The sequence below is a fragment of the Aulonocara stuartgranti genome (assembly GCF_965226115.1).
Source record: "Aulonocara stuartgranti genome assembly, chromosome: 12".
Taxonomy (NCBI): domain Eukaryota; kingdom Metazoa; phylum Chordata; class Actinopteri; order Cichliformes; family Cichlidae; genus Aulonocara; species Aulonocara stuartgranti.
The window spans coordinates 19,671,757-19,698,858 of NC_138948.1; the positions used below are offsets into that span (position 1 = coordinate 19,671,757).

Genomic DNA, 27,102 nt, shown 5'->3' on the forward strand with positions numbered 1-27,102 from the left:
GGACTGGCAGCTTACATTCACCACAGATAGCCATCAAAAAGTATGTATTTGAATTGTGAGGGTTAAGAAAACAGAACAGCTGACTGCAGTCTGCAATCTACTGAAATCTAGTGATGACATTTTTAACACTGCAACTTTAAAAACAAATAACCCAAACGCAACAAGGAGGCCTCTATATAATGTGGGGTGCTACGCGGTAGTTCTTGCCTGCTGTCCATTAAAACAATGCAACAAAAAAGCAATGCAACGCCTAAACTGTGCAAAGCATATGAACTTGCTCTAATGTCAAAATTTACAAGCTAATAAACAGGAACGAAACCATCCGACGAGGCCATTCCAACCAACTGACATGTTGCAAAGTTGGACAAAGCTAGGTTGTCAGAAACACAATATAAGCAGTTAAGCGCATGGAAAGCAAGCCTTGGATTTGCTTACTGGTTACCAACATCCATGCTTGCATACATGTACACACACGCATACACATACAAAAGCACACCGTCATCTTTGAGGAATAAATCAATGCTACAGTCCTTCAATGCTCTCTTTCCATTCCCTTTTCCCAACAACCACCAACAGTCTCCTCGTGCAAGCAGGGAGCGTTCTGATTGGCTGCTACTTGACAGCTAAATTAGTCTTCGGGTCAGTCTGCGGTTCAACCAGCTTGTGGCACACGTTTACGGAACATAAACCCTATAGAACAGAGTAGAATAGTGTATTTGCTTTTAAGCAATAAAACTCTGCACACACTCATCCAATATAGATTTTGTAAAAAGAGCAGAAAGGACCATAAATAAAACCACTTTAAAAGAACCTTCAATTCAACTTTATATTGGCTAGAGTAATCCCTCTTTATGAGTTTTTCCCTATGCCAGTAAAGGAAACTGGTCTACATGGTAAATATTACACCGAACAAAGCCAGTGATCTATTCATACGATTCAAACTCGCATTAGGCCAGTAAAGCGGAGCGGGAGCAGGAATAGAGTTAACGGGTTCCTTTCAAAATAAAAGAGGGATGCAAGACGATCTACCACTGTGTCATGGTTCTCAAGATCTGGAGAGGTCGTGGTGTGTGTATTTTTTGTCTTAGCCTCTCCCACCAGGGCGGAACTGGACCTTGATTCCCCGCCTCTGAACCCGCCCTGAACACGCACCTGTGGCTCATTCACACTGATCCTGGCAGACTACTTAAGATGGCAAGAGAGGCTGCTTCCTCGCTGGATCGTCACACTACCTAGCGTCAGTGTAGCCTAGCCCATGAAATTGTTCACTTTGATCTCCTAGAGTTTCCTCCTGACATTGTTTTTTTCCCTCTGTGTACAGGCCTTCTAGACTCCCTGCCCGTCTTCCCTGCCGTCTGGATTTCTGTGGATGTGTGTGAGTGAGCGTGAGCTTTTTGGTGTGGACATTTGGAGTGAGTTACGGATCAAGTTGAAGAAGAGCGAGTGTGTACCCCCGTCTTGGACCTTCCCTTCGGACCCCGCCCTACTCCCTGGAGCCCCGCGTTATCTGTTCCACTGTATATATGTATATATTCTCACTTGGTGTCACATTGCAAATAAACCCTCACCTTCTCTCTAAACTTCAGAGTCCTGCGAGTGAGTCCTCTGCCTACTAATCTGTGACACACTGTCTGGGCTAGTGTACTCCACGTGGGTGGCAGCTTGTTCTTTTTTCCCTGTTTAAAACTTTCTCCTCATTTGATGTGGAATATTTTGAATCACATTCATATTTATTTTGTGCTGATACCAGCCAGAAGACTTCGTTAATGGTTCTTTTTATGTGTCTGTCAATTACGAAAAGGGTGGGATTCTGGACCTTTATTTTGGAAAGAAAGGGAACGGGCCAATCCAAAACACCCACACTTGTTTGACAGTAGCCAGGTGTTGTGCAACACCGGCAAAAGGGTGAAAAGGCAGGCTTACACAAGGAGTGGGCTTTGCCTTAACATACATGACACCTGTCTGGGTTAGGAGTCCTTGTTGGGATGTCGTTGCTGTCTTGGTAGCGCATATCATCCCCTTTTATCCTCAGACATCTTTGGTTCAGACCCTCTAGAAGTTCATTTTTCTCTTGTCTTTACATCACTCCACCAAATCTAGTCAACTTATTTGTTGTGACAAATTAAAGCACGAATCATCTTGATTTAATAAAACCCTCTTTACCTTCATCACTAAGCTACAATGGATTTTGGTGTGGAGAACTCACGGGAAACCTCTGATAGCAGGGAATCAGGTACTGCAGATCTCGAGATGACCGCAGAGGCTCAGAGACCCACATGGAGCGGCCGGCTGGAGTTCATCCTGTCCACGGTGGGTTACGCCGTGGGACTCGGTAATGTTTGGAGATTCCCGTACCTGTGCTACAACAGCGGTGGAGGTAAGAGTGCTAAAGACACGGAGCACAAAGCAGACCGTAAACATAGCAGCAGCTACTGTTTTTTTTTTTTTTTTTTTAGTTTATTAGGCTTCTGCATGGCGGGACTGAAAAAAATCATCATTGAAGGAAACTGCTTCCAGGGCCTAATCCGTGGATCGGCTTCCTCCGAGGCGTGGGCGTCTATCAGCAGAGATTGTCCCTTAATCTGTAACACAGTCAAATATATTCTCAAGTAACATTCAAGCATGCCATTCAGCGTGTTAGTACGAGCTCGGGAGCAGCTTGGGAGAACAAGAAAACAGAGACTGCTTCAGGTTGTCTTCCCAAATTGACTCAACTTTATTCACAAGTACAACAGTTTATATAGAGGGGAAAAATTCACGAGTCAGCAGATTCTCAGTTTAAACCAGTACAGACCAAGATAAGGGAGCGTCTTCCTGCCCTTGGGTGAAGAAGCACCCTTTGTATAGTTTATCAGTTCAGCTACAATTGTGATTATCTCAGCGACATATTTTCAAGGCACGAAATAAAGAGTTCTTTCATTAGTGAATTCTGAAACAAACCATCTGGCCTTCAACAGGCGTCTCCTAAGAGATTTAGAAACTAATGTAGCTGAGGGAGTGATCTCTGTGGTATTTCAACCTTGTACCAGCCTGTGATTCTCACACATCAATTCTTGGGTCAAAGAGAAAAATAACTAAAACAAAGGGGCCTTATTGAATGACAGAGTTTTCCTGTATAATGTCACTATAAAACAATATCCAGTAAATGCTCCCATGGTACTAAAATACCTAACAATCATCATATGATATGATTGGTTACCTGCACTCCATCATTTATCGTGATTCTTCAGTTATGTAACAGTGACTGTGTAGTCTGTTAAACAGTAGATTAACATTGAAGTGGTCAGCAAGGGTTATTTAGTTATTTACTGATTTGTTTTTTATGGATTTTTTTTATTTGTTTCAAAATAACTGGTAATATAAAATTGAATGAGAAAATGCAAAGACAATAAAAAGGGTTTAACTCTTAGTGACTTTAATATTTCATACTTACTTCAATAAATAAGTAGAAATGGGCACAAACATAAAAGAAATACATTTTCTGTACATTTCAGATTTACTTTTAGTTATGTTTTCAGTTATGCTTTTTTTCATCATTATTTCGTCAATAATGCTCAGATACACTTTGTTCAAACTTACACCCGCAATTACAGCTCCTGCTATTTTTCCTCATGCACATATTTGAAAAGTGGCACATGCATGTGCGTGGGTTCCTTAAGCACAGTGACAGAAACGTTCAAATCTGGGGCTGAAATGACATTGCTCTGGTATAAAATATCATAATCATTTATCATAATAATAAAATATTTGACACCAGCATTTAGGAAATAGAAACTGAGCATCAGCTGTATGCTTTTTGATAATCATCACAAAAAAATTATACAAGCAAATTCTGCCTCTAGTGGAAATTGTACTCTGTTGCATAAATGGTAAAATGGTAAATGGCCTGCATTTGTATAGCGCTTTTCTAGTCCTTAAGGATGTCATGGTTGGCTGTGTGGCAGGCAGGCAGGAGTGGTGGACCCAAGGTGCAGGACTCTTAGGAAACGAGGTTTCAACTGAAAATGCAGCTTTATTGCTGGAACAAAACTTCAACATAAAATAAAACTCACAAAAGCAAACAAAACTCTAAACTGAGATGCAGGAGGACTGGAAATCATGAACACACAGCAAGTTGAGGGTGAACAGACGTTAACGACGCGACACTGACACAGAGAAACACAGGGCTTAAATACACAGACGGCAGTAATCAAGGGATGAGAGACAGGAGGGGAACACACCTGGGAGAAATCACAGCTGGCGAGACAGGGGAAACGTAAACTGAACACACTCACATATGACACAGACCTTCACAATAAAACAGGACACCAGACAAGACGCTGAACTAAACAGATTCACAAACAGACGGGGTGACACCATAGACAGAGATACAGACCGAATATAACACGTAGAACTCAAACAACAATAATAATCATGATGAACTGGAAAATGATAATAATAAACTTAAAGCGCTGGGTCACCGACCCAGGACCATGACAAAGGACCCCAAAGCGCTTTACACTACATTCAGTCATCCACCCATTCACACACACATTCACACACTGGTGATGGCAAGCTACATTGTAGCCACAGCTGCCCTGGGGCACACTGACAGAGGCGAGGCTGCCGGACACTGGCGCCACCAGGCCCTCTGACCACCACCAGTAGGCAAACATGGGGTTAGTATCTTGCCCAAGGTTATTTGGCATGCAGCAAGGAGGCAGCCTGGGATCGAACCACCGACCATAAATGATCAGCAAAACAAGCAAGCAAAGGAACAAACACTAACTTCTAAACAGCGTAGAAGCTGTCTAGATTTTGTTAAAGAGGATATTCAGCAGTTACTTACTTAGTTATTATAAATATATGACTACTATAAAACAATCACTGTGAGCTTACAATTGTCATCTGGACATTGGCAGCAGTATTTATTTGGAATTTTCTGCAGCTGGTTTATTCAGAAGAGCTGTAAACCTGCTAAATTTTGTTTTCTTCAGGTGCCTTCCTGATTCCTTATCTTACCATGGTGCTCGTGTGTGGCATTCCTCTGCTCTTCATGGAGTTTACTGTTGGGCAGTATACTCATTTAGGGCCTGTGCATGCTTTCGCCAAAATCTGTCCCTTGTTGAAAGGTAAGTTACTATCCAGGACTTATTTATTTTTGTTGTTGGACCACCTTTAAAACACGTTTTTTCTTCGTATGCATTTATAATAGATTTCAAAATCCAAAACCAAGAGTCCAACTCATATATTTGCAGACAAATATTTAATTATTAGCCAACAGCACCAGAAACTCCAGCTGATCAATACAGAGTCTAAACAGTGAGTTCTAAAATGGACTGCCCTACCAACCCAGGTAACTGTAGAAGAGGTCAGACAAGCTTGATGTATTTAAAATTTGTAGCACAATGAAAACACAAGATTATATCTGTGTTTATTTCAAAGATAATTGCTGTCAACATTAAAACATAGCATATGAATCAGACGACACACAGAAATGGAAAAAAGAAAAGTCTTCAGCCAAGGATGAGTTAAAGCTGCAAAGGGGTTAAGAAACACAAACAGCAACACACTTTATAAAGACAACCAAGCACAAAGTGCAGTCAACCCATGTATGAGAGTGAGATGGTTTGAAATCTTGCCACACCCTGACAGAAGCAAGTTTTTTTTAAAAACTTGACAATCATGAAAAACGGGAATAATTTATGTAAAACATGACAGACCTCATGTGTGGATTTTCTGCTTTCCTCCAGCCATGAAGCCCACATTACCATTCAGTGTAAAGTAAAAAAAGGATCTCAGATAAATATTTAAATTATTTATCCATATTTAGCCACGGTGAAGGCATGCAGGTGTCTTAACAAATTTCCCACGTGTGGGACTAATAAAGGTTATCTTATCTTATCTTAATGCTTTGGTTTGAATAAATCCTGCTTTATTTTCTTTCATATTTTTTCATGTTGATGGATGAGAACTTGTTTAGCCAAATTTTCAACTTCTGTGACTGCATGTATTTTAACTTTTGTGAGGTATGATTGAACCTTTCAAACCATCAAGTTGACGTCAGTAAAATCCGTGATAATTAAGTCAATCACGAGCGACTGAAGATGTTCTCTCTGAGTCTGCATTAGTTCATTAAAAAGGGCAATAAAGTGGATCAGTATATTCCTTAAAGTTCGATTGTTGTTAAAAAAAATATAGAAGCTGAGACATTCCCACAGTTTTACATCTCCAGAAAATGAAAAGTATGGACTCTGAGAGGACCAACAGTCTGTCCAAATCCCTCTAAATCAAACAAGAGACCAGCCATCAACAATCTCTACTTGTGGGTGTGAAATGACAATGCTTTCTCTCTTGTTCTAACTTGAGGATTTTTCTCCATAGTTTTCTTATCTTCTTAAGGACAGAGATTATCTACCCGGTCAAAACGTTTGGGTCCTTCACTTGATTTATCGCTCATTTCTTCCTGGTTAATGCTCTGTGCTAAACAGGGGCCCAAAGCAGGTAGTCTTTTTTTTGTATATTCTTCTGAATGACTCACCTGTGCAATTTGAGTGCAGTTTACTGTCATGTACCTGTGATCCATGATGCAGCTTCCCAGCTTCCCACAAATATAGCAAATATACCCATGTCTGAGTTATCCACTAATCCTTAATCCTAGCAATACTTTAATTACTCTGCCTTGCTTTTCTTTAGTTGAACTGTTTCAGATTTTTTGGCAGTGTGAAATAATATAATATGAAATAATATTTAGTGTGAAAGAGGCAAACAGGTGATAACAAAAGGAAGTAGAGCTCACTTACTAAGCAGTGGTTTGCACTGATCCTGGAGATTAGAGGGTTTTCCTTTGCTCAGAGCTGTTATTCAGCTGCCTCCTCCTCCACATTTTACTACATGGAGACATGTATATTTTACAGACATGGATCTGTGGCGCGTGGCATTCCAGCCTTTCGACAATGAGCAGCAGCTGTGCAGAGGTGGCAGAAATACAGGCTTTCTTTACTTAAGTAGAAGTACAGACACAAGTGTTAAAAAATACTCCAGTGAATGTTTAATCTTACATAAACAGCAGAAATTCACAAAAAGTCCATAAAAAAACAACTGGCAGACAAAAAAAGTGCAAAAGTTGGAAATCTCAAGGTGCAAAACTGTGTCTCTTAATCCTCAGTACCTTTGCTTAGATGACCAACAGTCTCTATTTAGGAAACAGACTAGAAAATGAAGAAAAGCAACTGTACAAGTGTTAAATTACAGACTTTTAGCTGTCATTTAAGTGACTTTCCCAAAGCGCACAAATAAGTGTATTCTGAAAGATGGCAGCATAGTCTTCTAACCATTGATCTCGACACATAAAACGGTCTGACTCAGCAAATGAACAGATTTTTTTGTTGTATTTAAAAGGGCTGATATTTCAGCTAATTAATGACCCTGTATACCTCTTCCAGATGGGAGCTCTTTAACCGAGTCATTGTTCTGAATTCCCTGAGGAGGAGGCTGAAACTTGCATTTGGTATTTACACATATACTTGCCCCAGTCTGAAACCTGACACGCAGCTCAGAACCACAGGTGTTAAAAGACTGAATAATTTACATCTGCTGAATGGCTTTGATCTCACCTCACTCAGTAGTCTTTTATATTCACCTGCTGAACAACAAGGCGTAATTTCTACTCAAAGGCCCCAGGAATTTGTCTCGTCTGTGGCTGTGTATTGGGGAAACTGGGCAGAGGTTATTAATGATACTGGCTCTTCTCTGGTTGTTCTACAAAAGATATATGCCATTGTTATCAGGCCCAAGTATATGGCACTCAGTAATGCTTTGGGTATGAGAATAAAGCAACGCGTACAGCTTCTTTCCCACAGTTGGCACGACTCCTGTAGAGCTGTCTCTCACTACTCTCTTTATCCCCACGTGTCACTCTGCAGGTGTTGGTCTGGCCACAGTTGTTATCTCCTTCGTTTTCTGCACCTATTATAATGTGCTCATGAGCTGGGCACTTTACTATTTATTCAACTCCTTCGGAATGGAGACTCTGCCCTGGAAGTCCTGCAACAACACCTGGAATGCTGTTGGAAATTGTTCGAGTGGCTTTCCTGGCAATGATACCCACCTGCAGTCTGCTAGCCAACAGTTCTTTGAGTGAGAAGACATCACTTCCTTGCAGCTCACTCTGTATGGCACTTTTGTGCTGTATAAGCAGTGCTCGCTCAAATCATGTTGTGTTCTTCTTCTTAAAGTTACTGAAAACCGTCATTAGTCATTAGCAAAGTGTCTTTGACCAAATTTAAAGCAGTTTTTGTTGTTTACCTCAAAATGTTTTGTAGTTTTTTCTTCTCTCTGTGAGTGCATTGTACTGCATGCTGGTCAGGCTTTACTAATATGTTCTAATCGCAGTTATCTCGAATTTTCTGGGTATTTGAAGATACTTTAGTCGCATGTTTTTCTTTCCTTTTCACAGAAACAGACTTCTGGAAAAGACTCGCGGTATTGAAGAATTAGGTGGTCTTCGTTGGGAACTCTTTGGGTGTCTTGTCTTTGCTTGGGTTATTGTGTACTTATGTATATTTAAAGGAGTTAAATCCACAGGAAAGGTGAGAAAAATGACTTTTGCTGTGTCATGGTGATTGTGATGAAGGTTTTTTTTAGGGGGATTTCAAGTTGACATTCACCATTTGGTTTTTTTGCCATTTTTTCTATAGGTAGTATATTTCACTGCTGTGTTTCCATACTTCATCCTGTTTGCCCTGCTCATCAACAATGTGCAGCTTCCTGGAGCCAAGAATGGTATCCTCTATTTTGTCACACCGGTGTGGAGCAAACTGTTTGAAGTGAAGGTGAGACTACTTATCTCTGGGATGTTGGTTAAACATTGGTACCAAAACCCAATTTGTACTAGTTTGTACTGGTCTGCGTACAAAAACAAATCAGGTCACCTTTTTCTTTCTTTGAAGCTTGAAGTGTCCCTTTTGAAAGAGTAGGCTTTTAACTTGTGTCTGTTCAAGGGTCAATCTTAAAGCATGCCAGACCCGACCTGAAAAGGTTATTTCAGCCATGGACTCTTTAAACGTTGAGATTGTTGAGATTGTTCCTTGGCCACATACAGTGATTTGAAAAGAAAAGCATGTAGAAACTAGAGATGGCACGATACCACTTTTTTATGTTCGATACCAATATCATAAATTTGGATATCGGCCGATACCGATATGAATCCGATATAGTGTGTTTTTAATCAATAAAAGTTTTTTTAATATCTTGCTGCATTTCTTATAAGTTCATACGCAAGTTTAAAAACAAACAAACACTAAAGCTATTCTGTTATACCTGTATGCAAAAAATACACTGCACCCAAAATATTTCATAGTTCAGCAAAACTGATCAATCTAATAAACTTAAACCTACTCCATCCTCCCTATTCTGGTATTTTAAAGAATAAGCAACCTAACTAATAGGGTTGCAAACTCCCAGCAAAAAAAAAAAAAAATAGGGAACCACCCTCCACCTCATGATGCTTAATCAACATAATCAACTTTAATTTGATGCAGGGTGAAAAAAAAATGCACAGAAATCAATTATTTTTCAAGAATAATTAAATAGATTCAACATCTTTCTTCAAAAGAATTGCAGACTGCACAGATGGTACCTTCCCAAAGGAAAAAGTACTATAGCTTACTAGGGTATATTAGACTTAATAGTTACTATATACAGTAATGGACTTCTATACATTTTACATCAGATTAAAACTTTGGGTGTAAGATTCGGATAATTATTTATTAAAAGCGAGACATTTTAAAGGAGAATAATTCAGATAATTATTTATTAAAAGCTAGACATTTTAAATGAGAATAAGAAAGAAAAGTATGTCTTTGTGCCCCCTTTTCCCTGTTAATGCCCTATCGGCCCCCCTGGCTAAACTTTGCTAGATCCGCCCCTGCACAGTTACCAGCGTCAGCTAAGTAGAAAAAGATCCTGGTGTAGAAAGTAATATTAAATAAATTCTAACAACAGATTATCAAGCTTAAACGTGCTGCTGTTGTTCAGCCTCTGGTTTCCTCTTTCTGGTGCGAAGTGGGCGATAAACAAACAAGAGAGACGGATTCACGACAGAAAAGCCGATCAGCTGATCATTAATCAGTTTCATGATTGAAGTAGCAGCAGGAGAGGGAGGGAGAGAGAGAGGCAGGTCTCGCACGCCACAGCCGCTCTATCACGTGAGGCACACTGCTCCGACGTGCTACGGTTATGAGCCGAGATATGCCATGTCACAAGTTTTGTGAAGTGCTTTTTTGATATTTAATGGATCGATTACATTTTTTATTTCTCTCCGATATCCGATCCAGTAATTTAGGTCAGTATCAGACGGATCGGTCCATCTCTAGTAGAAACTGCTGCAAAAAAATACCCAAAGAACTACAACTCTATAGTCTTTCCTTAACATGATAATTGTTAAAAATTCTGCAACAATGATGTGAGAAATTGATAAAAGAAAACAATTACTTCAGTTATCGCCGCTAAAGATGCTTCAAGCTATTGAATCATAGGTGTAGTTATTCCTGTGAAATCCTTGTTTTTCACATGACTGTAAGAAGAGAAAATATGTATTTTTAAAAGCAAACACTCTCAGACAGACTGGCTCACCACCAGAGATGGGCGACATGTTACTGTAATCCGATTACTTTTTTCAAGTAACGAGTAAAATAAGGGATTACTATTGCAATTAGATTACCGTTACTTTCCCGTAGGAACGCTGCGTTACTGCGTTACTAAAACCGTGAGTTTTTTGCGAGAATGTCTCATGACAGTGATGTAAGCGAGTGCTACCTTCCTGACAACAGCTGTGTGCAGATCAACAATGGATAATATATCGAGTGCAGGAGAGAGTATGAGCGTGCAGCGTTTAAAGCGTGGAAGTACTGACCTTACTTTAAGTTTGATTCCATAAAAAGTGACAAAAGTGTTAACACAAAAAATATTTTATTTTGTGTGCTGGAATGTGCAGAAAATAGGTTTAAATAGGTTTAAATGTTAAACAAATTTCTTCCAGTCAGAGAATGTTGCATATAATAACATTTTTGCTTGATGCTGTTGAAATCTCCCAATTCTTTGAATCTTTGGGCTGAAGGAAGGACAATACTCGGTGTATAAATGCTCAATCAACAATCATTTATTTCCATACAATTCAACAATAAGAGCATTACAACGTCCGGACGGGAGAGATGCTACCAGAGGGTCAGGCACATGTCTCAAAATGGTGACGGGTTGCTCAGCTTTTTATAGTCTCTAGTGGCCCCCAGCTAGTCGTAAAAGCCAAAACATCACATTTTTTCTCTGTTACAGCGCCTAAGTTATGACCTCGGCAGTTGTTTCTCTGCTTTCTGTAAGGTGGGGGTGTGGAATGTGGTCTATCTATCTCCCCTGTCTTTAGACACAGAGTCTCCTGCTTACAACCTTCTCTTCATGATTCAACACTTAAGCATGTCAAGAAAACAGTGTAACACATTCCCAGCAGATCAAGGATACAGAGTGATGCACATTTATCTAATGAACTAATATGTGAATATGTTCTGTTAACTCAAAAGTATAATGAGAACTAAACTACATACAGCTCACACACTCTATATTAAAGGGTATAATGTGATCTACAGCAGTATTCTAATTCAACTACTTTGATTACATATATAAGGTAACATATAATAACAGAATAATCTAATAATTCCCCCTTTTGATCTCTGAAAGAGATCACTTACAACATGCACTCCAGGGTCGCAAGGTCCAAGTTTTCTTGATCCTGAGGCCCTCTGTCCCCCTTTAACGGGTGGACCATATGTGGGATGACCTCTGTGTTCACGCAGTTCAGATGCAAGCAAAGTTAGATTTACAACCATAACAGCAGTTACAGATGACTCTCCCATCACTCCCCAATTCTCCCACAGCTTTATTTTGGTGCTCCAGTTTTCCACTCCCATTTTAATGCCCCTTATACCTTTCAAATGTACTTAGACTAGAACCTCTGTCTAAGGAGCTTTTAACCTTTATTTTTATTGCTGCAGCTACCAGTGTCTTCCAGTTTGGGTGATTCTCAGCTTCTTTCTTCGACCTCCGGGGTTAGACCACCCTTTAGTCATTGCACAGTTCTGGGGATTATTCTGCCCCGATTTCAAACAAGGATCTGTGTGTTTTGGGTTCACCGGCGTGTCCCCCTTTTTGCCAAGAGCCTCTCGAACCTCGTTGGTCTGGTGTTCCTGGTTTTCGCCAACCCCTTCATGGTTATTGCTGTGTTTGTGGGATCCATCTTCTCCAGGAGCCCAAACGTCATGACACTTGACCCCAGTTGCTGTCTCGGCAGTCCCTACATCTGTCCCTGCTGTGAAGGGTCCTCACATCTCCGGGTCCCCGTCTGGTGTCTGTTCCTTTCTCTGCAAGAGACAGAAAACCAAAACACCTCTCTCCCTAGCCTTGATAATCTAATATTGTTATCCATTGTTCTTCTAATGATTCAAATTTGGTTTAAAATATTATGTTCAGGACTTATTCTAATCATAATCTATGTGTGTGTAAAAGAAATCAAAAATTAGTGAACCCTTTCTAAGTCTAACACATTATAAGCTTAAGTTTTACCATAGCTAATTTATTAAACACAAAAATAAACTCATAGAAATTTTCATATCACCATTGTTTGATGTTCAAACTCAACTCCCCCTTTTTGACACACTCCCATGTGTCAATTCATTGGAGCTAGACAATTAAAAGAGAAGGTTGGTGACATCATATCTCAGAAAGTATCAGAAATTCTTCTCTCGAGTACCGTTGCTCCAGCCTTGTCATCCCTGAGGATCTTCGATCCCGAAAATGTCCCTTCTCCTCATGTAATAAAGTCTGTCATCCTTCCATGCCCTGGTAACTGGTCCATCCAGAGCTGTAACATTTTGAAATGTACATACAACAAGCCAAACCACACCTTGGTCACACCAACCCTTTTCTGCCCTGAAGATGTCCAACACCATCTTAGTCTGGACCAGGGTTGTAATAGTTTTGCAATTTTCATCAGTTTTAATCAGTTTTTTACCAATTGTTTGCTAGTTTAGTTTAGTTTTTATTTTCTGAAAATCCTTAGTTTCAATTTAGTTTTGTTTGTGTTTTGCAAAAATTAAGTGTAACAAAATCCCAGTTCCATCATATCAGTCATGCTCTTCTGGTTATCCTTGGGTGTTGAGACTAATAACTATTAACTCTTGCCGCACCGTGTGGTCCTAATTTTGGTTCAAGTGAATTGATAACCTTTTGAAGGCGATTGTTTCACACCTTTATTTAGATGTCCCAGTCCTGTTATCTCGGGATACATCATGCTGCCTTATCTGGGGTTAGCTGTTTTCTGGGGATGCGGGTTGAGTGGGTGAGCTCTTCAAGGAGGGGGAGTGTGCTCCCCCTGATGAGGTCTTCTAGGTAAGCTAGGTTAACCTTCTTGTGTGGGCTTTTCAAGTGCACTTTAAGGTTAGTGGGACTTTTAGTTTTATAAATGTCCCTCATAACCCCCTGATGACCCAGTATTTCATTTTTGCACACTGTAGTACACATTTTAGTTTTTGCTTGTAGCTCGCATACTCTACTTGCCACTCCTCTAATTCCTGATGTTTCTTAGAGAGGGCAACAGTACCTTTAAAATTATATCACATGTGTGGGGGTGTGGCCTTGCCAATTGTTTTGCCCACCTTTTCAAAATGGCTGGCGTGCCCACAAGCACATTTCATGGAAAAAGAAAGGTAATCTTGATATTTACATTTAAAATGTTTTGTTAAACTCAGATTTTTATTTTATTCTTTTTGCAAGTACCCCTCCTCGGTGGCGAGAAACTGTTGGTGTGGTCAAGTGGGTGCTCTAGAAACAAACGCTCAGGACAGAACAGTTATCAGTCATGTACTTCCTACAAATTTTGCACATGTTTTATTCCATATTGATCCTCTGAGTGTAATGGTACATTTTAATTTGAATTTATCCAAACTAAACACAATATTTTCTTTATTTACTTTGCTCTTGTTCTTTTGCAGTACCACATCCTATCAAATGTCCCTGTCGATTATATTCTACATTTAATAACTTACTATTTCAAGTGAGAACCTAAATCACGTGGACCAATGTTTATTATTGCATATCTCTATTCTGAATGTGGCCAGTCATTCATAGGTATTGTTCAATTTTGGCGATTTTCCTCTATAAAATTTAATTGACTTTTTACAGTGGCCTGCTGTGGTTAATAGTAACATATTCCAGTCATGAGTGGTATCAAAAGTCTTCTCCACTGTAGCATTTGGCATTCCCAATAATATAACATGATACCTTAATCAAAACACAGTTAATATAGCACAGTTTTCTTGATGCAAACATCAGTAACTCAAAATCAGCAACCACAGTGTTAAGTCTGCAGTTCATACTTATGTGAAGCTAGAGTCTCCTCCTCCAGTCTCTCTTATCCTCCTGCTCCTGAAAAAACAAAACAAAACAAAGCGAAGCATCCACCCTTCTCTTGTCCGCTGGGTGAATTGTTTATTGGCATTTACTAATCCTAAAGTGGGTGCAGTCATTGTCTCAGTATCAAGTCAGTCAAAACTTTTAGTCGTCAGTCCATCACAGTCCATTCGCATGCATACCTCCATACACATTCATACCAGATGTTGCTGATAATGGAGTCTCCCGCGCAACCTATTCGAGCCTCCATCACCAGCAAGATGACGTCATCATTTTAAAGGAAAACAATTCCTTGTTGTTTTTTGGGCCGGATTGACTCGGTGCAATCCTTTTAGATCAGTGTTCCCTATAAGTGAATTTCTCCCAAGCCAATTACAATCATGGAGAAGCACACTTTGCAACTGTTTACAGTAATAATATTTTATAGCGCTTTAAATTTCAATCTTTCAGGCCTTGTTTAAAGAGCTGATTGTTAAATCATGAACTCACAAAATATCAACATATCACCACCGGTGGATCACACCTCTCAGATGTTTTTTCTCCAGTGCACTGTAACAAAAACGAAAACAGACATAACCAACAAAATACTACTAAAATAACACAAACTAGGGCCCGTTGCAGACATGTCCAAGCATAAAACTATCCCTCTCTCGCTTACGAGAAAGAACACAAGCCAAAGCTCACTGATAAAATCAAGCTAGCGCTAAACAAAACCAAACAATCAACCAGAAATTCACAGGAACATTTTGCTTCCTGCCGGGACAATATTGTGTGGGAATGAGAACCTCAGGTGCCGTAACACCTTTTGTTCCTCCTTGAATTAAAACTCAATCACAGAAACTGCCGTACTCCGACCTAAAACTTACACTATTAATTCATCATTTTCACTCTGTGCCACTGTTCCTCATCAGGGCTGTGTGAAGCACAGCAAAGAATTCAGTCAAGGCCTTGAGCCATAAACAGACATCACGCACAGACATTGTTTTCATAACCAAACTTTTTTAGACCTTATTCCTAAAATCTACATAAATGCCCTCTGGGTGACATATAACACATTCTAAGTATTTAATGGTAATCAATGGCTCCTCATAAAAATTATGCATTGGGATGTTTGTGTGCAGCATTTTGCATATCAGCATAAGCAAAGCATTCTTCATTGCATCAGCGTGTATGTGTGTGTGCGTGTGGATCACTCTTCATTGCACAAGCGTGTGCATGTGTATGTGTGTGCATCACTTCTCAGTGAATCAACATTCCCGTGTGTGTGTGTGTGTGTGTGTGTGTGTGTGTGTGTGTTTCTCTTCATTCTGAGTCAGTGCATGTAGATGTGTGTGTTTGTGTGGGTGTTTGTGTTCATCACTTTCCTGTTCTGGTATTCTGGGTAAACCACGGCCTGAAGCATGCCCTGGGGTCCTGCCCCCCCTCCTTTTCAGTTTGTTTGCGACCATTGCTGCTGCTGCTGCTCAAAATTCAGTCCATCCTGGTTCTGACCCCAATTGGGGCAGTCCTTTCTCCAGGGTCGATGTTCACCGCAGGTGAAACCTGCATCTTCTTCTGTGTTTTTGTCCATTCTGAGGTGCCTTCTGACCTCAGTTACTCCTCCTGTCTCGGTCACGCCCTTTTTCGCCACCCGATCATCCGTGTTGGTCCATCACTGTCCTGCACAGTGTGAATGCAAAGTTATCAAGGTCAGCATTCTTTCGCTCGGCCTTACTTTTCATTCGGGCTTGGCGGGCGTCTCGTCACAGCTCTGTCAGCTGACGCAGTCTGGGAATTTTTCCCCCGTGTAGTGAAACGGGCCTTAGGTTTAGTGCTCTCCGTCTCGGCTGCATGAGATCACATTCCTGCAGGTCTGTTGACATTCTCAGGTCGTTGTTGTGGGTCCAGCTGTTGCAGCATTTGGTCAGTGTCACGTATGGGGGAGAGCAGGAGTCCAGTCAGCCTCGGCTTTCAGGGCCGGCAAAGCAGCCTGTAATTAAATATGTATAGAAAAAACAAAAACAAAACAAAACAAAAACAAACAAAAAACAAAAACAAACGAACAGGAAAATGTTGTTGTGTTGGCTGTGTTATTCAGAGGGGAGACAATGGGGCCAGGCCCTGTGTCAGCCTTCTCTCCCCCTTTTTTTGTTTTTTGTCTCCCGATATAATCAACTCCTAACCCACCAAGTTGACAGGACAACACCGGTATATGTTAAAATTCTTAAGATCATGTTTAAAAGCCCAAAAAGGAACTTTCTTTCATTCAGTAATCACTTTTATTAATCAATCAACAGAAAACATGTCACAATTTGAATCTTTTAACCACTAAATTTGTTGCGTCTTGCCTGGTTGGTTAGACCAGTGTTCCTTTTTTTTTTTTTTTAGTTAAATTGTTGTCCTGCAACCCAGAGGGTTTCTTTGTCAGTAATGTATAGACTTCATCATTTAAGTATGTTAATTTTTCTTTAACCTTGCTGGAAAATCTTCACGTGTTCATGAGTGTAAGCTGTTTCTTCATTGCGTGTATGTGCATTTGTATAAAAGCAGGTTAATTTTATCTTTTCTCAAACTAGGCGTTACCTTAAAAGGAGCCTTTCTCTCAGATTTCTCTGCTTGTGTGTGTTTTTGTTTCACCTTTTTGTTGTGATGCTCCGGACGCCTTCCCAACCTCCACAAGTCCGTTGGCCCCAATTTTATGTGTTAAAACTTCTCTTAATTTCTCCTCTAATTCTCTCCTCGCTGCTGTCTTTTTCACAGCTGCTGATTCGTGCTGGGTGTGGTTCCCATTACCTATAATTTTGCTTCGACCGCTGTGCTTGTGGGGGCAGTTGGTCCAGGTCCGCAGCTTCCTGTATTAACACACTAAGAGATTTATTTAATTTCATTTTCATCACTTTTAAACAGATAAGCAGGCAACCCGCCTACCTTGACAGCGTAAACTGTACGTCAGTCTCCCAACACATTCCTCTCTCTACTCCTCCATAATTCTCCACTGCACACCTCTTACTATCTCTCCTTTTTATTTTTATTACACCACAGAGTAATACACCCAATTATGCCCGTCTATCTCTATGTGGCTCCAAATTCCCTCTTTATTTTAATTTCACACTCGTCAGGGGACAGGCACACAACAATTTCAACCACTGAAATGAGGAATTCAACCTTTTTATATTTCTTTACTAATCTAGACTCAACGTTTGTTCGCAAAATGTGTCTTGTTCTAGTCCGGAAATAAATGTGAACCCGTGATTACACGGCCGTTCCAGTGTTATTTCCGTGGCTATGCGGGGGCCCTCACCTCCCCAAGTCACCACCTCAGCACCCGGACGACGCCGGTCCTGGCCACGCGTCCACGGACAGGAGGGTCGCTACTCCATAGGCAAATGTTCCACAGGTACACTAGGCATCAACCTTTGATCCTAAAATGTGTATTTGCTCTAATGTCCTCCTAATCAAACACATCAACCGTCACTGTCACTGTGTTCACGCTTCACACTTCACACAAAAAACACACTCAGAGCGCGCCTCACTCACACTCTCACTCAGTGCGCGCTTTACCCACAAGACAGCACCCAGAGCGCGCCTCGCAGCTTCACACACACTCTCTCACCCAGAGCGTGCTTTCACACTCACACACAACACTTTTCCTCAGCGGGAATTTTACACAGAAACCTCTGAGCTCAACTATTAGATCTTCTTAAAGCACACTGCACCATAGACCAAAATACCCCTTTCTCTGCGCTTATGACCGCCACCACGGGGCAAAGTCGCATCATAAAAGTGATGCTTGCATCCCCGAAGTTATACCTGACATCATAAACCAGGTGTTGCTATGTACTAAATTTTTACTTTGTATTATGACCGCAGCCCTTTATACTCGACTGACGCCACAAACCACCGTCAAAACCTCTATCAAATGTACTAAAACTAGCACCAACCACTACTGCACTTCACGGCCGCACCACCGGAACACGCCGTATCATAAACCAAACCTACGGACGTGTTTCGCTCTCGCGTTGCCAGCGTTCAACTGCACCGTGAAGCCAGCATCTGCTTTTCCTTAAATCAACTTCTATTTCATAGCCGGCAAAAGCCAGGACGTCACTGACACCATAAACAAAATAAACAAACCTCGACTTCAATGTACTGGACTAATGGCCGCGTCTTCAGAATAAATTCTAATGTATTATTGCTACAGAAGCCAGTATTAGACAAAATTAAATGTGGAAGGTAAAGTGGCTGCAACTAGTCCAACGTAGTATGTTATTAGTATCTCGGTAGAAGCAGTTTATTTAACACACTGGAATTCAGCCTCAACTTATGTTGTTAGTATCTTGCGCCAAAAACCAGACACCGACAAATTTACTGTGAAAATACATGTGACTCAGCGAACAGATTAATTTGGAAAGCCCAATATGCACATTTGGTATTTATAATACAACAGGCTGTGCTTACCTTTTTATTTTTGGACCGGTCCTCTGTTCACCTCGCCTCACGATCTCACCAAAGGTCAAATCTGCACCTCCTCAGCACACCAAAGATCCGGGTCACACGGCACCAAGTTGTTGAAATCTCCCAATTCTTTGAATCTTTGGGCTGAAGGAAGGACAATACTCGGTGTATAAATGCTCAATCAACAATCATTTATTTCCATACAATTCAACAATAAGAGCATTACAACGTCCGGACGGGAGAGATGCTACCAGAGGGTCAGGCACATGTCTCAAAATGGTGACGGGTTGCTCAGCTTTTTATAGTCTCTAGTGGCCCCCAGCTAGTCGTAAAAGCCAAAACATCACATTTTTTCTCTGTTACAGCGCCTAAGTTATGACCTCGGCAGTTGTTTCTCTGCTTTCTGTAAGGTGGGGGTGTGGAATGTGGTCTATCTATCTCCCCTGTCTTTAGACACAGAGTCTCCTGCTTACAACCTTCTCTTCATGATTCAACACTTAAGCATGTCAAGAAAACAGTGTAACACATTCCCAGCAGATCAAGGATACAGAGTGATGCACATTTATCTAATGAACTAATATGTGAATATGTTCTGTTAACTCAAAAGTATAATGAGAACTAAACTACATACAGCTCACACACTCTATATTAAAGGGTATAATGTGATCTACAGCAGTATTCTAATTCAACTACTTTGATTACATATATAAGGTAACATATAATAACAGAATGATCTAATAATGCATAAAGTTAAAAAATTTAAACTAATAAAACAAGTTTTAAAAACAGACTTTTCCATTTGATTACATGTTGTATGATGGATTATGCAGAAAAAGTAGAATTGGGAGAGAGAGAAAAAGAAACAAATCTTGGCAGAAAATCAGTGAGGATAGGAAGACCATGACAAATACCTCTTCTTCTCTTTCTTTTGACTGGGTCCTTTAAGGATCATCTGCCTCTATCTCACCTTATCTGTAGTATCTTCCTCTGTCACACCAATCCTCTGCATGTCCTCCTTCACTACGTCCATCATACAGACAACAATCAGGGGTCCTGCTGCCAGCGCCCCAGTGCAGGCCACCACAGACCACCACAACAGGTCACATGTTAATGGGTATTATGGTTAGTTTCATTGTTTGTAATTAGTTATTAGCAACAATAGCTCCTAAACTGCAGGCAGTGTACAAAGATGTTTGACATGACTTTGTTCGCTGAAAATCACAACGTATAGATTTCTCATCTGATTTCACTCAAGACTGTTCACCTCTGCAGGAAGATGCTTATAAAGAAAATACATTTCCATGGCCTTCAAATCCAAATCAAATGAAACCATACTCGTATCAATCTTCGGCTCTCCTCTGTCTATATCACAGGTTTGGCTTAATGCAGCTGCCCAGGTGTTTAACTCACTTGGAATAGCATTTGGCTCGATGATTTCAATGGCAAGTTACAACAAGTTCAACAACAACATTCTCAGGTAAGCATTCATAACACTCTGTCTAAAAAAAGCTCAAACAGAGTGGAAAAAGCAGTCATTTTTTAATAAGATGGACACAAAATGCTGAAAAAGAACAGTGTGGGTTCACTTGACTTCAATACACAGTAAATTAAAAGATGCTGTATCACCCTCTTTCTTGTAGTTAATACAGACACAGCATGTTACTGTAAACTTGACAGTTTCCTTGATGAACAGCAGTGGTCTTGGTTGCCTGTGATTTGAGGGCATGTGGTTATATAGCTGTTTTGCTCACAGCAGGTGGGGAACAAAGTTAAATTATTTATGGAACAAATTGTATTTTCTTTCAAAATTTGCTTTGCTGTTAAAGATCCTGGGGTGCTAATGCTGCATGTGCACCACTGAAGGTCTCAGACATTTCTGATAAAGTGCGAGCTTGACAATAACACGAGAGCAATAAACTACATTTCACAGACATTGTCCTTTTTCTTTACCAGGGATGCATTGATTGTATCAGTGGCCAACTCTTTCACTAGTATCCTGGCTGGCTTCGTGATCTTCTCAGCTCTCGGTTACATGTCTCATATACATAACCTCCCAGTGGACAACATAGCTACAGATGGTGAGTCGCTGAAAACAACATCAGACTTGTAGCTTTGTTTTATCTTGAGGACTTTAAAAAGAAGAGAGATAGATCATCATAGTTCAAGACTGGAGACAGATCCCAGGCTTGTTTTAAGAGCTGATGTTTGTTTTCCTTGTCCTTGGAACATGTCTCTTCTTTCCATGGAAAATAAAGGCATATTTCAGGATGTGCACATCTGGATGCAGTTTCCTAAAGTGGCTCCCGACTAATTATATAAGGAAAATTCACTGTATTCACTATAAGGAGTACTATTCATCAACTGCCTGTACAAACAATTGTGTGTCTGTTGCTGTAAGTAGAGTAATCTAACTGCACTGTGGCAAATTCAGTTTTCATACTATAGTCGAAACTGCAAGACTTTCTCAGCTTAATGAACAGTACTAAATCTTTCAAGTGCCCTTTTTGAGTACATAACTTGTGTATACATGCCTGTGTGAGAGAGTGTAGTTTAATTTAGTTAAGTGTTGTTAAGTGTTTAAGCAACATTTAAGCATCAGCAGTCAAGCAGTGAGTTATTAAAGACAGATTGCGTGTGTTCAGATAAAATCCTCTGATCTCAATGTCAAATTGTTCCTGTCAGCTGTCATCAGATGTTAGGTCTGATTCACTTTGAAAAATCACTTTGCTCTTAATTGGTTGAACTTTCTTCACAAATTGTAATTTTTAATAAGTGCCCCTTAGACAAGAATGCTTGATTGCAGTTTGTGCTGGTTAGATACACTATATTACCAAAAGTATTCACTCACCCATCCAAATCATTGAATTCCAATAACTTCCGAGCACCTAGGCATTCAGACTGCTTTTACAAACACGACTGAAAGAATGGGTCGCTAACTTTCCATCGCTACAGAACTACGGGGCAATGAAATGGGTTTTTCTATGTAAGGGCTTTTTATCTAACACACATACACATTCATAGAGCAACATGGGGTTAGTATCTTTGGCATGGAAACTGGAGCAGATGGAGATCGAACCACCAACCTTCTGGTCAGTAGGTGACTTGTGCTACCTCCTGAGCTTTAGCCCACGTGGTGTAAAGCACAGCACCACTCGACTCTAGAGTAGTGGAGACATGTTCGCTTGAGTCACAAATCACGCTTTTGCGTTTCTGATGGACGAGTTTTGTTCTCTCGTCCTCCCGAGTCTCCAACTACAGTCTTGCAGTGTGCTTCTTTAAGCTGCCGCTAATTTCTACGTGCAGGCGAAATCTTATTGTCTAGCTATATGATTCCAGGGAGTTCAGGAGCTCATGTCATGAATGAAGGACCTTGTTGTGCTTTGTTACACTTTAGTTAGGGTTATCTTAAACATGTCTGAGCCCTTTACTTCACTATAAACTGAGCTAAGCTAAATATTTATCTCATAACTCTTGCCAAGCAAAGAAATATGTGCATGTCACTGAATGGATCCCAGTTTATATTTTAACAGAACTCAAAATATGCTCCAAATAACACACATTTAAAGTACAGCTCAGTACAGCACAGCCAACTTAAGCTGGAATAGCAACGGATATCCTGCATTTGTATATGTCTGCATTGTAAAATAGCAACAAGTCCTCTGTTGTGTTATATTTCAGGTGCTGGTTTGGTGTTTGTTGTGTACCCTGAAGTTCTTTCAACCATGCCAGTCTTTCAGCTATGGGCCCCACTTTTCTTTATCATGCTGTTGTGTCTGGGCGTGGACAGTCAGGTAAACATCTAAACATCTGCAGCGCTGTACACTTAATTTTTTACATCAAACTTTAGCTTTTGCACTTTTGAATATAAAGGAAACAGTTGCACACTTGTATCAAAAGAGGTCTCTTACCCTCACTGTGGTTTGCCTTTACTGTTCGGATATTTTATTACCATACTACTTTTGCTTTAATATAAAAGGCTTGAATGTAAATATACAAGTGTTAAGATGAAGCTAAGATGGATCAAGAGAGATAGAGCATGCAGGCTGAGAAGCCTGGAGAATGCTCGTCTGTCTGAGTTGAGCTGGTAGGCTGAGTGCTAGAGAACTGAGGGCTGAGTATTGCCATATCTGCCACTCACAACACAGACAGTAAGACAGACAGGCTAAACAAGGAGAAATATGTACGACATCTGAATGACTGTGATTATGATTTAAAACTCCAAGGTCTGCAGATAACCATTAAGTTTGTATTAAATCTTTTGTTCTGCAGTTTGGCACAGTTGAGGTAGCTGTGACATACATAAAGGATGAATTTGGAGTCAAAGTTCTGCCGTTCCTGAAGAGAGAAGAGCTGCTGGTCCTGGCTGTGTGCTTTGTTTGCTTTGTACTGGGGATTCCTCACATTACCAAGGTACAGTATGTAAGACACTTCTCAGGGAAACACATTTGGGGATGTGGTAAGAGTCACTGTTTTGTCATGTAGGTCTGTCTTTTACTTACAGGGAGGTATCTACGTGTTTCAGCTGATGGACCACTACACTGCTGTGGTTTCTCTTGTGTTCTTGGCTTTCTTTGAGGTTGTTGCCATCTGTTGGATCTTTGGTAAAATTCACATGAAGTTCACTTTTTCGTTTATGTTTAAAAAAAATAAGGGGAACACTTAAACAACACAATGTAACTCCAAGTCAATCACACTTTTGTGAAATCAAACTGTCCACTTAGGAAGCAGCACTGACTGACAATCAATTTCACATGCTGTTGTGCAAATGGAATAGAAATTATAGGCAATTAGCATAAGACATTCCCAATAAAGGAGTGGTTCTGCAGGTGGTGACCACTGACCACTTCTCAGTACCTATGCTTTCTGGCTGATGTTTTGGTCACTTTTGAATGCTGGCGGTGATTTCACTCTAGTGGTAGCATGAGGCGGAGTCTACAACCCACACAATTGGCTCAGGTAGTGCAGCTCATCCAGGCTGGGACATCAATGCGAGCTTTGGCAAGAAGGTTTGCTCTGTCTGTCAGCATAGTGTCCAGAGCATGGAGGTGCTACCAGGATACAGGCCAGTACATCAGGAGACATGGAGGAGGCCATACCCACATAGCAAGCAGGTCTGGCCCAGATCTGGCAACAAGCCGGCACTGCTGGTTGACTTCTGGCATGATAAGATGTATGTCATCCAGATATGGGCTGGGCTTGGCATAGATGGCACTGTCTATGCGATGGCATGCCATATCTGGCTCGATTGTGCTTGCTTTGTGGGTTATTTTTAATATTTTTGTGGACACCTGCCAAAACGCTTTGCAAGAAGGGGTTAAATAATTAAACTCTTTCTTTTTCTCAGGTATCCCACGTATCTCCTTAATGATCAGGAGGATGCTAGGAAAAAGTCCAAATATCTACTTCCGAGTCTGCTGGCTGCTGCTCTGCCCCATGTTGGTGCTGGTGAGTCCTGTTTAAATAATGCACCTAAAACCACCAGTAAAGTAGTTAATAAGACTGTTCTTCATTTCTCTATATAGTGCATACTGGTTTCCAGCATTATTCAGTACACTCCTCCTCACTATGGGAAGTACGAGTACCCAGTGTGGGCTGAATGGGTTGGCTGGGGCGTCTCTTTGGTCTCTATAGTATGGATCCCATTTGGTGCAATACAAGAGATCTATAACAATAAAGGATCCCTTCTTCAGGTAAGCAAATATGATTGTACAGACTTTGGCTTATTTATTTGATATGTTTACTTTTTTTATTCTAGCATGTTAATTAGCAAACTTTAAACCTAATCCAGTGGCATTGCTTTGTTCCTGGATGTGACAGAAACTTATGTATTATCAAAGATTTGTTTTTTAAAATGTTTGTTCAAATGTTGACCTGCTGGTGGATCAGAACATGACTAAAGTCAGTCTGCCTAATCTTCTGGGAACTAGTGTCACATTTTCACAGTAGTGCGGTAAAATGTTTGTGAACAAACACGGCCATTGACTTTTGAATCATGCTGATAAAAAGGGCAGTGTTCGGTGATGGGTTAGTGGCTCCAGTGACAGTCAGATATTACGGATAGTCCTTTTGCTGATTATTTATTTAAATCTTTGCTTGAACATTACTTTCAAACTGATGATTGCTTAAACCTTACCTTCTTTAATCCCCAGAGACTGAAAACAGCTATGACTCCGACAATAGACCTGAATGTTATGGCTCACCTGCCGGAAAAACAAAACCTTGACAACCTGGCGTCTGAAAAATTACTCAGTTCGGTGCCACCTCTGACACATTGACCACATACAAGGCCTGGAATAAGCAGACTTTGGGCCATTTCTATTATAATCCCAGTTACATCCAAAGAGCTGTTGTTATCTCAAACTCTGCATTTATACTTTAACAACTCGAGCCACTTAACCTGTAGGCGACTTCAAAACCATACAGTAAGTCACCCATTGCACCTTTTACAAAGAATGCAACTAAAATCTGTGGCTTTGTTCACCAGATGAATTTTAAAATTATTTTATTTTGGGTAGGAGTGGCTGAGGAGCGAGTAATTGTTTAAAACGATTGGTTCATTATGCTGTAAGGTTCATTGTATACATCAGTGAATCTGTGGGGTTAAAGAGTGTATAATGGATCTATCGTAGATGCAGCCTTTTAGCCTTTTAGGTCACTACATTTATGAGTTGAATACTTAATACTTAATTTTAAATCAACAAAAGAAATGGGTTTGAAAAGGCTTGGTCCAATGAACAGGAAGCAGACATATTCCTCCTACAAATATGAAAGCAGAAAAATACAGGTTCTATAGATGTGTGACAGATGTGATGCAGTTGTGAAGTCTCAGAATCAAAAGACTGACAACACCTTGGAACTGAAGTTTGATACCATCATGGGGAGGCTCGCAGCTCTTCAACGCGAAGTTGAGGGACCTGTCTCAGAGTGCTAAAATTCGAGCTGCTCACAAAACAGAAATTAACAATATTCAACATTCGGACACCACGGCGCCAGCTGCAGGCCCAAGGCTGGAGCCCACCAAAACAACTCCCTGATAACGACTGTGTGATGACTATTCTTCCCGTCCCATGAAGGCCACCTGGGTTGGCTGGCAGACTGTTTACTTAGCCTGATAGAGCGAAGGACACTGTCTCCGCTGAACTCTGGACACGCACACACATACACTTACACTGATAAGCACACACTCATCCCCCCTCCCTTCCAAACGCCTTCGATGCTTGTTTCCTGAAGGGGCAGCACGGCGGGTCTGTGTGCCGTGCTGGAATGGTAGCGCTGTGCAGGGTGGCTGCTGTGTTCGCTTCGGATTACTCCTCAACCCCCACCCACCCCTGTGGCTTGTCATGTCTTCACAATGTTGTGCTGTGGACATTTATGTGCTTCTTGTGCAGAGGAGTTTTTTTGTTTCCTGTTCTCATGCTGTCCTACCATGGAAGCATAGCATGAGTAGGGGTCTCTTTTTTCCTCTTGTACTTTCCCCAGTGTAGTGTACATTTCAATGTTTTTTTCTGATTCTACCAATCTCTGACCTGTATCCCCATGTGATGTTTGTGCTATATGTGTAAGGTCGGGGGGGGTCCTATTTCACTGCAGGGCAACCTGCATGTGACGAATAAAGCTTTGATTGATTGATTGATTGATTGATTGATTGATTGATTGATCTGGTCAGCGGATTAGTAGGTTACACCTGGACATCCTATAGTCTGCAGGCCAAATTTGACCCCTTGGTTCTCCCTGTCGAGCCTGTGAGAGTTTAAGGAGAATTTAGGATTCAAAGGTGAAAAAGTATAAATCACGCAGTTTGTCCCATTTCATCCAACAAACAGAGAATGGCTTACAGTTTTTTCTTTTACAAAATTTGTTAATTTTATTTTGAAAGGAATATTCTTTAAAAAATTATATTTGATGCAGAATATAGTTTTTTTTTAACGAGACCTGGATTTGTAAATATTTATTTACTGAAGTCAGAGGTAAAGCTGCATGCGTTGGTGGTGAGAGCATATTGCTGTGTTTAAGGTTTACAAAGCATTTGCAAATACAAGCACATGACTGATGCAGAGACATCTGAGCCTTTTAGCAAAGTTTGGAGAGTTGCTGCGCTAATATTTCCTAATAATAAAAAGAAGCGGACCCAAATGCAAGATGCAGGAGGTAGGAGTCAAACTTAAAAATGAGTATTTAATGCAGGTCGATCAGGAAAATGTACAAAGTCAAAAACTCCAAAGAGTGAGT

The 27,102-nt window shown here is 40.6% G+C and overlaps 1 protein-coding gene and 1 long non-coding RNA gene across 3 annotated transcripts; one reads left to right on the plus strand and one right to left on the minus strand.

The window, feature by feature from the left end:
* The first annotated feature begins 1,852 nt into the window (after nucleotides 1-1,852).
* On the plus strand, nucleotides 1,853-26,516 carry LOC309718834 (sodium- and chloride-dependent GABA transporter ine). 2 transcript variants are annotated; one of them, XM_082554426.1, is made up of 13 exons: nucleotides 1,853-2,377; nucleotides 4,977-5,111; nucleotides 7,905-8,118; nucleotides 8,438-8,570; nucleotides 8,679-8,813; nucleotides 20,247-20,350; nucleotides 20,827-20,951; nucleotides 22,552-22,664; nucleotides 23,143-23,283; nucleotides 23,375-23,474; nucleotides 24,218-24,318; nucleotides 24,396-24,563; nucleotides 25,023-26,516. In XM_082554426.1, exons 1-13 carry the CDS (start codon nucleotides 2,182-2,184, stop codon nucleotides 25,146-25,148), a joined length of 1,791 nt encoding a protein of 596 aa, XP_082410552.1. In that variant the 5' UTR covers nucleotides 1,853-2,181; the 3' UTR covers nucleotides 25,149-26,516. The 2 variants fall into 2 exon arrangements, with proteins under 2 accessions (XP_082410552.1, XP_082410553.1); XM_082554427.1 differs by lacking the exons at nucleotides 1,853-2,377; nucleotides 4,977-5,111 and adding an exon at nucleotides 6,370-6,483.
* On the minus strand, nucleotides 12,032-19,595 carry LOC309718583. The gene is made up of 3 exons (XR_014280024.1): nucleotides 18,877-19,595; nucleotides 14,406-16,408; nucleotides 12,032-12,892 (listed from the first exon to the last, which is right to left on the minus strand). It is a non-coding gene; the product is annotated as an uncharacterized lncRNA (long non-coding RNA).
* Nucleotides 26,517-27,102: the final 586 nt, after the last annotated feature.